Genomic DNA, 16,345 nt, shown 5'->3' on the forward strand with positions numbered 1-16,345 from the left:
TTTTTAACAAATGTTTGATAATACTATATTTGTGCTACAGTTGAAATGCTGAAGTAGCATTTTGGCTTCTTTCCCAAAAGCATACTGAAAGAGGCTAGCAGCAGCATCTCTGCCTGTTCTCCTCAGTGCCTTTTTACCTTGAGAGTGGTGCAGCTTGTTCTGCAGATGTACTGAAACCCTCCCTTTAATCTGCAGTGGAGAAGAATGGAGCTCAATGTCCAGTAGAAATCAATGGTCTAACAAGGTTGCAGTAAATAGAAATGACTATATATTTCAACAGCTGAGCGAGAAGACATTTATAACATTTTTTTTCTTTCAGCTGGTAAATTTTTGCTTTCTATTTCCTTCTAGAGAGATGTGGATAATTTGCCCTGCCTCCAACGTCTGTTTCTCAGCTTCAACAATATATCTACGTAAGTGGAAACTCCCAACTTGTCATTTATTAATAACTTGATTGTGTGGGTTTTAGTGCTTTAATTTAGGATTTGTAAGTACCTTGGGGAATTTTGTTAACATGGAAGATTTTAAACTGGAAAATGATAGTGCAGTCTTATGACAAAGTTCTTTGTGGAAAAAACAAAGCTCTCGTGTGTAATAGTGCCTCTAATGCTAAAATGGTGAATTAGTATAACATATGCTTTTTAATTTAATTATACTTTCGAGTTTCTCTGTTATAAAACATATATGTGGACATTTCAGCATATATTTTGCTGTCCTTTGTTTGGCACTTACTGCACTAGTCAGTTAAATCAGAATTTCTTTCATAAATTATCAACTGCAATTTGTCTAGCTACTAAGCAATTTTGATATAACAGGCTATATTTGTCACTGAGCCACTTGCTCAGTAAATTAGGCCATAACTGCCTTCTAACTTGGAATACTGCTTAGAATTAATATTGCTAAGAGACTCTAGATTAGAATATGTAAATGTATAAATTTTATTTTCCAAAGATTTGAAATATACCATCCTTTATTATATGATGATGTCTCATTTAGTGTCAGTATGAAAGATTTCAGAACTGAAGCTGAGACAAGCTCTCAGACTTTTGAATGCAAAAGGACTCCACTTCTTCCCTAATTCTTCCCTTCTCCTCCTTTCTCCAAGCCTCTTAGTTTTAACTTACATTTATAACTACCTCTGAATTTTTCAGTTTTGCTTTAAAGCTGTTCTTTGTATTTAGTTTTGTCTGAGGGTAAGAATTCAGTGCATCTCTTCATGGACTCTAGATTTATGCTTCTGATTATTAAAAATCAGCTTAGTTTTTGTGTGTTTCCATTTACCACTTTTTTCCTGCATCAGACTTCAGTGCTAACCCCATATCCCTGTACTATAGCTCAAAAAGTTAGATTAAATCCAGACATTGAGCTTTACATAGAGACATTATTTCAAAGCAAATACCCTTAATCCTTCTCTTTTTTTGTCTTCTGTGGAAAAAAATATTAAAATTTCCTGAAAAACTTTTCATTTTCTTTTGAATTTAAACAATGCTGTTCCAACTTACTTTCTGTTTTTTTGGGAAGGTAGGACTTCTTTGTAATGACAGTGACAGGGACACTCAATATTCTTTAGGAAATTTCTCTTTAAAGGCTATTGGCAATTATTTTGAGAAGATAGTTTCTCAGATTGTTGTTTCTCATGTCTCAAAAATATATTAAGGTGCTGCAAACTATTACAGTCCCCCAACCTATGCTGGACCTTATTATTTGCCTTGATAAGGAGAATAACTTAAAGAAAAATACAAATTTTGATGACTAGGGAGTATAATATTTCCAGGTCCACAGGATCTGAACTTCAGGTCCAGGAGTTCATAAGTAATTAGGAAATTTCTTCCTCTGGTGATTCCAGATAATCTCTTTTTGAGACAGAGAACATTTTCTGCTCTGTTCCTGTTGATGAATGAGATCCCAGAAACAGTTTAAAGAGTATTTGGGGGGTGGGAGAGAATTGGTGAAAACGAGCCTTGAAAGCATTTCTGTGAACATTACTCAAAACATCTCAGATAGCTGGACTGTCAGATGATTTCTACTGATAAGTATCTTATCTTTTCAGAGACTCAATGCCCCACTCAAAACCTGGCAAAAAACAGAGTTGTCTGGTTTTACAGGTCAATGACCCAGAGGAAGTATAGGTCAAGAGAGGTAGAAACAGCAGTGTGAAGCTGAAAGTCAGCTCTTAGGATTCCCTGTGGAAATCTCGGTGATAGCCAGCAAATTAAAATATCCAACTAGATATCTATTTTGAAGGGACAGAAATATATTGGCTATTACAACAGTAAGGCTTCTTAGGTTTTGACCAAGTTACTAGATTCAGAGACAAGAAAACTCAAGGAAAACTTCCCAGAGGGAGGTGGCCCCTGTACTGGGCTCTAAGTGAAGGGTAGACCTTAGCAAAATGAAGGGTATTTCGACATTCTGGATAGAGGGTACAACCTCTGTGTGCAGAGTGTGTAGGGTATAGAGAGAGGGAAGAATATCTACCAAGGTAGGCTTTCTTTTAAGGATGTGCTTTCTTCTCCCTTATTTTCAATCTGATGACAATTGAGGAGTCTCTCCTCTGAGAGCGAGAGGCTTGCAAATTATTACCAAACCCTTCAGTAATTGCTGGACAACTGACCCTCATGGCTGCCAACTCTCGCTGTCTCTGAGCTAGGGAATATTCTGAGGTTCTACTGGCCATCCAACGTAATGACCTTGTTTATTTCAATCTGTTTAGTAATTTTGGGTTATACTGATTCCATGTGCTTTAAATTCATTAGTGTTCCAGTCTGCTAATGAAATTCTTCTGATTTTCATACTTTAATGTTCTATCACTTCATAAAGATTTTGAGAGGGTAGAGAGAAGTCATAGTATGCCTTCAGGCAACCATGAGTTTGTCCTTCCATTGAGTGATTTCCCCAAATAGGCTACATATAAAAATATCCCTGGGTGCTTTAAAAATACATAGTCCTTGGTTCACTGTTAGCTTATCTGCTCCATGTATATTTGGAATTCAGGGTTCTCTATTTTTTAATACTTCTCAGGATTCATATGTACAACTGGACGCTAGATTTGGAAACCATTGCTTTATGGCACTCCAAAAATGAGAATATTTGTTAACTAAAGAGATTGCTGATTTATGCAAAATTTACCTTAAGCCTTCACAAGGAAAAGCTTTCTAAACAAAAATATTTTTCAGGAACAAATATTTACTACCTTCTGAGAGTAGTTGATGATCTGTAGTAAAAAATTGGGGTATTTCATCTCTTTTCTACTGAGACATTGTGTTTTGCTACTTATTACAGGTTAAGCTAACCTTTTTCTTTTTTTAACAAAAGGAAAGAGAGCCTTGTAATTCTTGTGCCTTGATTTCCTAAAAGAGAATATCTGCTGTTGTTTCTGGAATTGAGAAGAATTTAGTATCATTGGGAAATCAATCAAAATGCTAGTCAAGTTCACAGCAGTTCAGAATTCTTGGTCTCATGTATTTTTTTTTTATTCTTAAATACATTTATCATGAAATATATACCATATTAACCATTTTTAAGCATATAGGGTGGTAGTATTGAGTATATTCACTTTGCTCTGCAGCCCATGTCTTTAACTCTTCTTGCAAAACTGAAATTCTACTCCCATTCATTATTCCATTCCACTTTTTTCTAAGCCCCTAGCAACCACCACCCTACTTTCTGTCTCTGCAAATTCTACTATTCTACACCTCATATGAGTGAAATCATATAGTGTTTGTCTTTTTGTGACTGGTTCATTTCATGTAAGATAATGTCCTCAACATATATCTGTGCTGTGGGATGTGTCAAAATGTTCTTTTTAAGACTAAATACTTGTTTATTGTTCTTGAAATGGTATGGAACAGACTGAAAGAGGGAGCATGTAGAATGAGCCATGCCTACCTCTCCATATTCATTGCCTGTCCTAGTCTAGTGCCCCAGACTCCTGTTCCCCTAACCTTCCTTAAGCATATCATACTCCCCTTTGCCTGCTAGTCTTTGTATGTGTCTTCCGGTAGTAATGTTTTTCTAACCTCTCTCTGCCATAACTTGGACCATCTTTTAGATTTCATATTAAGTGATAACAAGGTTTTTCAGATTTTAACATGCCTAAGAATCATCTGGGATACCTGCTAAAATACAGCTTTCTGGGACCCATCATCCATGCATTCAAATTCAGTAGTTTTAGGTGGGGCTCAAGAATTTGTTGTCTTTAGCAAGTGATACCATAGGTCTGTGTTTTCCAGACTTCAGATCAAAACCTTTGTAGGGATCCTAAAATCAGTTTAGTTGTTTTTAGTTGCTCAAAATTGGAAAAACAGAAGTGAATGAAAAAGATAGCTTGTCACAGATTGTAAGGGCAAATATTGTTTTGTATAATTTTCCAGTTTTAGTTACTTTTAGGTGTGTCTATACATGCATGTGTTTGCATTATTTTACTATAGATATGTGGAAACTGAGTTGTAATGTAAATATATTTCTCACTATGAGTTAATATAACTTAAAAATATGTGCTGTGGTGTTTTGCTACATGATTTCATGCGCTGCCTGTATTTCCATTATTATTGTCGTAGTTTCTTGTACTTTCATTTTAAATTGTTCACCCTGCTAGACTATAAATGTGGGGAAAAAAAGGAGGAATATGTCTACTTTGCTCACTAAAGACTCCCTACTATCTGGCATATATATACACTTTTGGTAAAAATAGTGCTAATCTGTCAAAAAAATTAAGAAGAGTTTAATCTCTCAGGTTGAAATATTTTTCCATTTGGCCTAAAAGGGTATTTTTGTTTTTCTTGTCATTACAAAGTCATCTGGACTTTGTTAATGCCTGAACATGTAGAGGCTAAAGTCACCAAAGTTCTCTTGGCAGACAAGGACAAATTATTGATTTGTCAATAATGACCTTGTCCAGAACTTATAGATAGGAGAAAAACCTATATAAGCTAAACCTTACTGTGTCAAGCATAGGGTTGTGGGTGTGGCCTAACCCAGGGTATAGGTAATAAGCTGCTGCAGTGTCGATTGGGCATTTAAAAACAACAATAAAACTAACTAAAATTAATTTTGCTTTTCGTGATCATCATGACTGGTAATTCTAAACAATGTTAGGGAAAAATATTCCTTCCTGCCAATGTGGATCTGTCATAGCTCTTTCCTTTCCTTAGTAGGACAATGTTATTTGGACTCTGGCTTTTTTTTAATGATGTCATTGAAAATTTTAAAATAGGGTTTCATTTCTTTTTTAGCAAGGAATGCTGTTACAAGTTCTCTCATGACCTCTTTTAGAAATTACACTATGACTAAAGGTCACCAAACTGCAAGCTTTGGGGGTGTTACTTTTCCTTCATCCTGGTTCTCTAGGACAAGATTATCCTCCATGCTATTTTCAAAATTTTACTGAAAACAGTCCATAATTTTACCTGTATCATGAAGTCATTCTCTTTGCATTTTTCTTAAGTTATACTTTACTTGGTAAATCACCCTGTATGAATTATATATCCAGAAAAGAACCTATTTCTCTTTATGCAATTCAGAGAAACTCAGATTCCTTTCCAGTTGTCTTTTTTAATTCTAGTTGAAATGTTAGGTAGAAAGTTATTTCACTTGGGCCTTCTCCCCAGTGGCGCAGCAGGTTGAGTGCAGCACTGTGAAGCTATCTGCAGCCTCTGCAGCGTGGGTTAGATTCCCAGCTGGCCAGGGAGATACCCACATGGCGCAGCAGACCTCTCCTGTCTTAACCATTGCTCCCGTCAGCAGTGCCTTTGGTCCATCTCCCTGTTCTGTTCCCTGCTCTGTCTCTGGTGAATCCTCTCACCCTCTTGCACCTCTGGCCTGTGTAAATAAAATAAATCTTTAAAAAAAAAAAGAAAATTATTTCACTGACCCTAAGAATATACTGATATGTGTTATGAACTCAGGTTGTTACATAAAGTATTCCTGTGGTTAAGATACAGGGTTTAACTCGTGTACCTTCCAAGACCACTTATGTTATTTTGACTTCATGGAAACTAATTTTCTTTAATTCTAGTAACCAGCAAACTGTTAGGATATCCTTATTTTTTCCTGTTATGGCTTAAGTTTACAGATAACCAACAGTATGTGGATTTTCTTACTAAATAGAATGGAGGTAATCAACTATTGATTGACAGGTTTTGATAACCACCTACAAGTAAAGTTTTAAAATTCTTTTTTTAAAATAAGATCTATTTATTTATTTATACAAGCACTGGGTACAGTCAGAAGCACGGGAGGGTGAGAGAATTCACCAGAGCTAGAGTGGGGAGCAGAGCAGGCAGAAGGACCGAAGTACACTGCTGAGGGGAGCAGCGGGCGGCAGGAGAGGTCTGCGTGCCATGCAGGACCCTCCTCCGGTGACCGGTGAGCAGCAGGGGATCGAACCTGCGCCCCGGAGGCTGCGGGCAGCTTCGCAGCCCAGCGCTCAACCGCTGCACCACCAGGGGAGGCCCAGTTTTAAAATTCTTATTGAAGAAATTTCTTTATTGGTACTATTAGCTACTTAATTGTTCTTGAGGTGTTTGCCTAATGGTTGCCCATGTGAGTCACCTTCAGACAAATATTTAATTGCATTTTTTCTAAATGTGATGGACATCATCCAAAGAGGACAAAACAAGTTCTAAAAATCTAAAAATTTTTTTCCTGTTGCTTTTTTATTCCTTTGACATGAACAAAGCCCACAGAGGATGCTAACACATACTCTCTTGGAGGTCATGCTTAGCTCTAACTTTTGAATTCTTTCAGAGAGATGATAGGTGGAAAGAAATGTCCACAACTATTTGCAAACTATTTCAGAAACTATTTCATAAAAACTTTGACGTGAAATAAATGTTTTATTATTCTTAGAGCTGACAGTTACTGGATCTAAATTAGTTTTATTTAAAACAATACTTTTATTAAAAAATTTTACATTAGGGCCTCCCCGGTGGCGCAGCGGTTGAGCGCTGGGTTGCGAGGCTGCCCGCAGCCTCTGCAGCGCCGGTTCGATTCCCAGCTGCTCCCCAGCAACCGGAGGAGGGTCCCACATGGCGCGCAGACCTCCTGCCGCCCGCTGCTCCCCTCAGCAGTGTGCCTTGGTCCTTCTGCCTGCTCTGCTCCCTGCTCTGGCTCTGGTGAATTCTCTCACCCTCCCGCGCTTCTGACTGTACCCAGTGCTTGTATAAGTAAATAAACAAATCTTTAAAAAAAAATTTTTTTTACATTGTCTATTGTGCTCTTTATTTTAATGTTACTTTATAACAGGCTTTTTTTCCTTTTAGAGATAAAAATTGGTACTGAAATATAGTAAAGTAGAAATATGTTTACTATGGGTCAACTTTATTTTCATCATTATTTTTAGTATATTCTGTTTGTTAGATGACTATGATGTTTGTGATGCATTGCATTCTAATATAAAGACTTGCTTGAATTTTTCTACATGAAGTTATGGATTACACAGTTTAGTTGTTTAATTTACTTTGACTATTGTTTTTGTGTTACAGTCAAAATGAATGTCTTTATTTCCTTTTTAAGAGTTCATCTCTTGTGAGACAGATTACTGACTGTACTTTTGTCAACTGGCAGTATAATTATTGAGGACACTGGCAATTTTTTTCAGATCTAAGAGAACTAGTCTCTCTCATTCACACAGAACTTTGAAATTGTAAGATTATCCTATTAATGCTCTATAGATAAATTAGCACTAGAAATCAATTTCTGTATATGCCTGGAACATTTTTATAGTATTTTGTATCATTATAAATTCTATAAATATTTTGTCATAAAGTAGCATTTTTTTTTTTTATAGAAGCATGTTTTTATTTATTTATTTGTTTGTTTATACATGCACTGGGTACAGTCAGAAGCGTGGGAGGGTGAGAGAATTCACCAGAGCCAGAGCGGGGAGCAGAGCAGGCAGAAGGACCGAAGTACACTGCTGAGGGGAGCAGCGGGCGGCAGGAGAGGTCTGCGCGCCATGTGGGACCCTCCTCCAGTGGCCATGGAGCAGCCGGGGATCGAACTGGCGCCGCAGAGGCCGCGGGCAGCTTCGCAACCCAGCGCTCAACCGCTGCGCCACCGGGGAGGCCCAAAGTAGCATTTTAAAACAAACAATACATTTGTTTTGTATCTTCTAATTTACTGTTACATGTAGAATTTACTGCCAAGAGAAAATTATTCAAGTGACAGGAACAAAGGTTAAAGGATTCTTTCAGCTGTATTGTCAGGAACACCTGAAAACCCAATGATTCTCCTACTGAAGCAGGGGCAGAATGTTAATAGGATATTGGAATGTTGAATATGTGGCCTTGTGGTTTCACACAGGTAGCACAATTTCAACAGCCAGTAGTGGTTAGAGCTTGTTCTTTTTTTCATGCTCCTTGCTGAGAACTCAATAGCCATTGCAGTGGTATTTTTTGAGGACTGTGTTAGCAGGCCTTGTGGTTTTTGATGAGTCAAATAGCAGAAGGTAGAAAACATTGTATAGGATAGCTATAGCATATTATTATCACATGCCTTAGTTTTTTATCCTCTATCTTTTTATCAGCATCTGTAGTCATTTAAAGCATTAATTCTGTAGATATAATAACATATAATGAATGCTGGCATGGATTTTATTTATAATATTAATGAAAGTACTTAACAGGAATTTTTCCAGAAACTCTTATTATAATCATAAGATTTCATTTTAATTAGCATAAAGGTTATTTATTTGTATGTGTGTGAGTTTTTCTAAAAGGAAGAATTCTTGAACTAAAATTAAACTAAGGCCCCTAGAGCAGACTGTTTGCACACCTCATCTCAGACTAGGTTCACACATACAAAGTTGAGAGGCTGATAATTATTCATGGCAGTGAATTGACATTTTTAAAAGCATTGATGTACCAAAGGCCCTTTAGGGTTTTGCTGATGTGAAGTTCTAGAAGTCGCAAGAAAAATTTTGATGCGTATTACTAAGGAGAATTTGAGTCTTAAAATTATTTATGATTAAATATTATATTGGGTGATTTTTTTCTAGGTTCAGAAACAAGTACGATAAATTGAGATCAGATGTATTTTATGATTTCCTTTTTGTTTTGTTCTAAAAATGCAGGGAAATTAAAAGTGTATTCAAAAACAAACTTCAAGTATAAGTGGATTAAATAAACAATGTATATAAGTAGCTGCTTCTAGTGCTAATCCTTGTATTCTAGGAAATACTTCCCAGAGGGATTTGAAGTAGTTTATAATAAAAATCCCAAGTATAATGAACATAAGCCCTTAAAACAATGGTAAATTATACAAATTTGAAGTATTGATCAAATTGGTTAGTTCATTTCAGGGGAAAACAAAACTAAAAATCTTGCCAAAACTACAAATATGTACTTAAACCTGCAGAACTTTCAAATTTGATCTTCTGGAAGAACTTTTGTTCATCCTCTATGATCCAGTCCCCAACCCAAACAGAAAGAATTATTTTCTTTTCCTCTTACCTCCATAAGCCTCTTTAGAAAACTGCAATATCTGTTATTATTTATTTCCAGTTTTGCCATATTTAATTGATCAGAGTATCAGTCACATATGGCACATAGTAGGAAAATAATAGTGTTTTAATTAATGAATAAATAAAGCCAATATTTAAAGCTGATGTTTTTCAGTATTCATAGATAATTCTTAACTATATTCCACAACCATATTCCATATTTAGTTGTCAGATTAAATTTGCATCTAATTCATTATCCATATTCTCTGGGATAAAAACTGCTTGAAGGTAAAAGTCAATGAGACAGTGAAGCCAAATTAACATTTCATCGTCAAGTTCAATTGTTGGTAATACTTGGCCTCAAGATCTTTCAGACCAAAGGCTCTTTTCAGTGGGTTAAGATTTCAGTGGGATTTTCTTTGAAGAATAAATTCAAAGCTGTTTCATGGAGAAAAACCAAGACTATCCCTCATGTAGTTTCTAAATCACTTAGTGAATGCACAGATAAAGTAACCTTCGATTATATAATAACTTTTTAAAAACCCTTATCTGTTAATTCTAACAATGGCATCATCACCATGACTGTTTGGTGACTTTTTTCCCCCTTTTTGATATCTATTACATTTTCTTACTCACCTCCCTGGTAATTTTTTATTGCATTCTGGGCATTGAGGATATTATATTGTTTTGTTGTCTTAATTTAAAGAGTATTGAGTTTTATTCTGAAAGGTAGTTAGCTATAGGAGAATCAGGTTCATCCTGTTGAAGCTTATTTTTTTAGGCTTTTCAAGGGGCAGGTCTAAAGTAATACTTCTTTCACAGCTAGAGTAATACTCTTCATATCTGTATTTATTTATTTATCTATTTTAAAGATTTTTATTTATTTTATTTATGCAAGCACTGGGTACAGTCAGAAGCGCGGGAGGGTGAGAGAATTCACCAAGTCAGAGTGGAGAGCAGAACAGGCAGACTGACAAAGTACACTGCTGAGGGGAGCAGTGGGCGGCAGGAGAGGTCTGCGCGCCATGTGGGACCCTCTCCCGTGGGCGGGGATCCAACCAGCGCTGCAGAGGCTGCGGGCAGCTTCGCAACCCAGCACTCAACCGCTGAGCCACCAGGGAGGCCCTTTATCTGTATTTACTTTATTCGGACAGTGAACACAAGATTTCTGGGTCAGAGGCAGGCTGATTATTTACTTGTGGAACATCTTACTGGTTTCTGCTTCTCTGTTTCCCCCCCCACAGGTCTATGTGATGAGAGCAGATTGGTACTTACATTTATGGAGTGGGTCATCTCTAGCACATGGACTCTGAATTATTAATTTTGGAGAGTATATAGGAACTGCTTGACAACTGCACCTTTTCCCCTGTAGAGACAAGGAAGGGTCATGGGATAGGGGGTTGGGGGTTGGGGGAAGAGAGAGAGAAAGAGAGAGAGAGAGAGAGAGAGAGAGAGAGAGAGAGAGAGAATTTTTAAACAAATGACTCCAGGCTTTATTAACCTTTGAATGTAAACACATAATCTGGGAAATAAATTTCTACATCATTCCAGAGGTTCCTGTTTATATAATCACTCTTTATAACCTAGGTACTTACATTCTGTGCTTAGAAAGCCCTGGTCATGAAAAAACATGAAAATCTTCACATTGTTTCCTGATAGAGAGCAGCTCTGCATTAAAGACAGAGCTTTTTCTGGGGGGCCTCAGCTGTATTTACTGGATGTTCAGTGAGATCTCTTCATTCTGGTTGAACTCCACCATGTGTCAGCTTCCTATGAGCTATAGGTAGGTACTCTTATCTCGCCGTCTCTTAATAGTTATATTTTGCTAGTCTTCCTGGAGTCTCACACTGTTGGCACATGCTAGTATTCAGCCACATACATAGGCCATCCCTTTGCAGATTTCTGCAATTTCTTCTCTACATAGTTTACTCCTCTCCATTATCTCTCTTTGCAAATTCCAGCCACAGTAACAGATCAAAATCTGACCTCAGTTTCATCTACCCAGTGAGACCTCTTTCTGTTGACTCCACTTCCCTTGATTTGCAAAGCCCCTCTAGGCAGAAAGTTAAAGATGAATGTGGCTTTCATGTGTTTCTCTTTTCCAAGGTTCACAGCCTGTGCTATCCAACACCCATTTCATGTGTTTTCTTTTCCAGTTTCATAGTTGTTTGCGTTGGGAGACTGAGTCTGATACTATCATAGACAGATTTTCAAATTGTCATGTTTATATTTCATTTTTTCCATCAATATGTCTAGTACATAAATCATATGAATTCTTTTTAAATCAACAATATAGTATTCATGTATCTAAGAACCAATGATTTAATTTAATCCTGAATTGGTATGTGCAGTTCCTATCAAAAGCTTTCCTGATATTTAAAATGAATGCTCAGAAATATTCACAAATATCTTTTAGAGTCTTTAAACTCCACCTGACTAGAATGTTACGTGTCCAGAACACTCTGTAATTTGTCTTTATTACTGTAGAAATGCCTTTGAAACAATGATTTCGTAATCTTTCTAATCTTTATTGTAGAGATTGAGGAAAGAATTAAACATCAGAACTCTGGCAAGTGAAAAATACTGCAGTTGAGCGCAGGTTTTTTTTATGGGTCAAAGTGAAAAGGGGACACTATAAATGAATGATTACATTATCAGGATACTTTTTCATATGTACCCCTTCTGTGCCCCATCCCCAATTCTCTTCCTTTCCCCCACCCCCTACCTCAATTTTACAGTCATTTTTAGGGTTTGTTTTTTGTTTATTTTTCTATTTTGTTTCTTTATATTCCACATATGCGCTACATTTTAAACCAGTATGATACAGATATCAGAAAAATGCAGTCCAAAATAGCAGAATGCATTTTAAATAGGTACCTACAATCAGGATTCCTAATACATTTCTCCTGAATTAGACAATTCACTCACTCTGTCACTGCTGAGAAATTGGTAACTGACAGTCTTTGGGAGGAGTAGAGATGAAGAAAACACTCTCATTCTGGAGACTGGGCCTGAATAAATAAAATAAGAGAAACCAGGATTATTATGTATACACTTATCCTTTGGGGGTTTATCTTTTTAGGATTGTGTGTGGGAGAAGTGTGGATGTGGGTGTGTAAATAGGTTATTAGATTTTATTATTTGCTGTGTCCATATTTTACAAAGGGCTGAAACTTAACTTGGTTAGGAATTGCCTCACCTGTAAGGCTCTGGACCATAAAAAATCATTAGGCCATTAAAAATCTTTGTCATATGCAAGTGAAGGAGTTGGGATTCTCTATAAATAAGGAGTATGCTTCTGGATTCTTGCCTTATAGGCTTGAATCAGACTTGTTTATCCTGAGCATGTAAAAAGGTATCACAGTGACTTATTAATACATGCCAAGATATCTTAAAGGATAGTTCAAACTGTCAGCTAGCCTCTGGGAATTGTGTTTTGATAGCACTTAGTTCTTATGGCTTCAAAGAAAATTGACAATGTCAATTGTAGACCATACGTCAGATACCATCATTTTTAGCTTAGGAATCTCCTGGGAAGCACCAAGTAAATTTGTAAGCAAGATTAATATTTTTCTGCTAGTTCCTTTGATCTCATGTTTGGAACTTGCTGTTTTTTGTACTTTAGGAGTATTGGCTATGATTCGTGATGCCCATTTTTCATAGCAGCATGGGTTCAGCATCTAGGACTTTTTTTGGGATATCCAAAAGGATGGTAGTTAATAACTGATTGTTCACATCCTATAACCATTTCATCAAAATATTGTCTCCATATCTTACACCTAAAGAATTTTAATTTTTTCCTCATTTGGCTATTGAAGAACATTGATTATACATCTCTGTATGTACAACACCAAATAAGACATTGTGAAGAGTAACAGAAGACAAATACATGGTTTCTGTTTTCTATGAATGTGTAATCTAATGACAGCGAACAAAGACATGAGTGGCAGAAGCATAAAACAAACTGACCCTGCCCCTTGTAGAAAAGTGTGCATTCTCAGATTCTGTTGATCAGCATAGCAGCTCTGGGGTAATGAACACTTCTTCTCTGATAACTAGTAGAAAGTTCTTAAATAATCTTAATGTGCAAAATTCTGATCTTGGACCTGCATCGTCAAAATTACAAGGGCACTTATCAGAAACTCAGCATCTCAAGTCCTACCCTAGATCTATCTACTGGATCAGTATCATCATTTTTTAAAGATCTCCAAGTGATTCATATGTGTATTATATATGGTCTGGGAAGCTCTGCTGTAGGATATTCTGATTGCATTTATTTAGGTCAAGTGCATTGTCAGATCTAATCACTCTGGCCAGGGGCATATAGGGACACTGAATACTCAAGCCTGGGACATACATTCCCTATCCCTAAGGACAGTGGGGGTGGTAGGTAGTAGGGTCAATTTGTGGATTGGGTTTGCTACAGAAGTGTTTTATTACCAGGGGAAGAGAAACTGAGTAGGAAGATGGAAAGAGATATCCAGTAAACTTATCTCTTTCTTTGTGTCTTTGCTCAAATTAATGTTAGTAAATACTCACTAGCCCCTTATTTTAGGTCATTCTATCTTGTGTGTGTGTGTGTGTGTGTGTGTGTGTGTACATACACACATCCTGTCCCTATCTCACTCAATTCACAGTGCCATCTGTCTACTTGACCTAGATAGCAGAGATTCTTGCTTCTTCTGCAGCATGGTTCTTCTGTCTCTTCTCAGAGAGTCATATTCCTCAAATACATATTAACAAGATAAGAATAAGCACACACATATGTGCCTAACTCTGACTTCACTTCCTTGCACTCTTGGTAGAGCAAGTATGCCTACTTATATCTTTCATTCTACCTCTTAGGCATTAATCCTTGAAGTGAAGCCTTTTCTAACTATGAACTTTCTGTCCAGATACCCTTGTAACTACTGAAGGGAGTCTTTGCAGCCTTCAGGAATTATATATAACCTGTAGTGACTTTAGAACTTTTTACAGCGAAAGAGTTACAGTCCTTTACTATTATTGTATATTTCAATGCTCAGCTCTCCCCATAATTGTCATGCTGGCTTCTGTTGTCATTTTTTTAAAGATGTATTTATTTATGCATAAAAGAACTGGGGTACAGGCCAGAGGTGCGGGGGGTGAGAGGATTCACCAGAGACAGAGTGGGAAACAGAACAGGCAGACTGACCGAAATACACTGCTGAGGGGAGCAGCAGCAGACGAGTCAGGAGAGGTCTGCTGTGCCATGTGGGTAGCACCCTGGCAGACCGGGGATCGAACTTGTGCTGCAGTGGCTACAGATAGCTTTATAGGTTGCATATTATAACCCCTTGCAGCACCAGGGAGGCCTTCCTGTTGTCTTTTGATATGTCCTTGTCAGTTTTTGAGCTCTTCATTATTTTCTGACACAGTAATATATTCCAGGCTCACCTGTTGCAGTTCTGGCTCTGGAATTAGTCAAGAGTTCTAATTAGTTTTAGTGGAAAATGGTATTTAGAAACCAAGATTTGAATGCTAGGTGTACTTCTGGTTATTGGGGAGTATTGCTTCCAGGGCATCTCAATGGATAGAATTAGAACATGTACACAGTATGCATGTATCTGTGTATCATACGTTTTAATTCGTCTCTCTGTGCTTACTAAAAGTTATGCCTTCATACTGACCATTTCATCAATTCAGTCCTGAAACTCAGTTATGGTCTGATACCACAGAGCTTACTTTAGCCATCCACCACCACCCCCTTTCTACATTTATGATTACTTTCTCTGACATTGACTTCCCCTATGTATACTCGTTTGATCAATCTTTATATATAGAAAGTAGTTTCAAAATCACTAACCCATACTTCTGTCAGGAAAATAGCTACTAGTGACAATTCAGTATTTATTTACACTCTTTTGTTTTTAGCTTAAAAGTATATAATTAAAAACCATTCAAAAGTTGCTTGGGTTTATTATCTACTATTTATAGTTTGATAATGTGATTCACTTCAACAGTAAAGTTTGTTTCTGTATTCTACTCTCCCCACCCCCCATCTTGATAATTTGATATTTTTATTTTTTCAGTCTACATAATAAAAACATGGTTCCAAAACTTAAACCTCTACAAAAAAAGAATCTCTTAACCTTTGTGATTATGGAAATACTCTGTGCCTGGGCTCTGTCCATTATGATAAGTTTATTAATCATATGTAGCTCTTTTAACTAAAATTAAACAAAATTAGCTTAATTAATTAGTTAAGTTAGACTTAGTTAATTAAGATATGATTGACTAAAATTAATTCCTCAGGTGCATTAGCTACATTTGAAGTCTTTAAGAACGACGTGTGTGAGGGCTACTATATAATAGGACAGCCCAGCTCTGTGGTTTTCCAGGTATATGTCATCTGCAAGTGAAGATAGTTTTACTATTTTTCTAATTCTTATATCTCTAATTTATTTCATGTATTTAATTTCATTGACTGCTATCATTACTTAATATTGAATAGGAGTGGAAGAGTGGATACACTTGCCTTATTCCTCCAGTAAGCAGAATGCTCAAATGTTTCCACAATACTTGGATGGCTGACTGGTTTTAGGACTGTGTTTTATTTCTCTTTTTATCATGTTGAGAAAGCTCATCAACTTCTGTAGTTTGAGTATTTTCTTAACAATCTGAGTGTTGAATTTTTTAAAGTGCCTTTTCAGTATCTGTTGAAATGTATATTTTTCCTCATATTTATTAATATTGTAGATTATATAACAAACTTGAACAAACTTCATTTCTTGATTAAAGAACACTTGCTCAAGGTGTATAATTTTCTTAATGTAGTGTTAAATTTCACTTCGTAATATCTTATTTAAGATTCTTATAGTAACACATGATATTGATCAGTCTTGTATAAAAAACCACTTTTTTATCAGGTTTAGGTGTCAATGT

General features: G+C 36.5%; 1 protein-coding gene across 5 annotated transcripts in view; it reads left to right on the forward strand.

Moving 5' to 3' along the window:
* Positions 1–16,345, forward strand: part of LRRC49 (leucine rich repeat containing 49) — a gene marked incomplete at both ends in the record, with an annotated part of 112,907 nt that overhangs the window by 44,482 nt on the left and 52,080 nt on the right. For all 5 annotated transcript variants that reach the window (XM_084240545.1, XM_084240542.1, XM_084240543.1 and 2 more), the window contains one exon: positions 352–413. In XM_084240545.1, the coding sequence (XP_084096671.1) occupies positions 352–413 (62 nt within the window). The remainder of the gene's footprint in view (positions 1–351; positions 414–16,345) is intronic.

This window comes from Talpa europaea (assembly GCF_964194135.1).
Source record: "Talpa europaea genome assembly, chromosome: 8".
Taxonomy (NCBI): domain Eukaryota; kingdom Metazoa; phylum Chordata; class Mammalia; order Eulipotyphla; family Talpidae; genus Talpa; species Talpa europaea.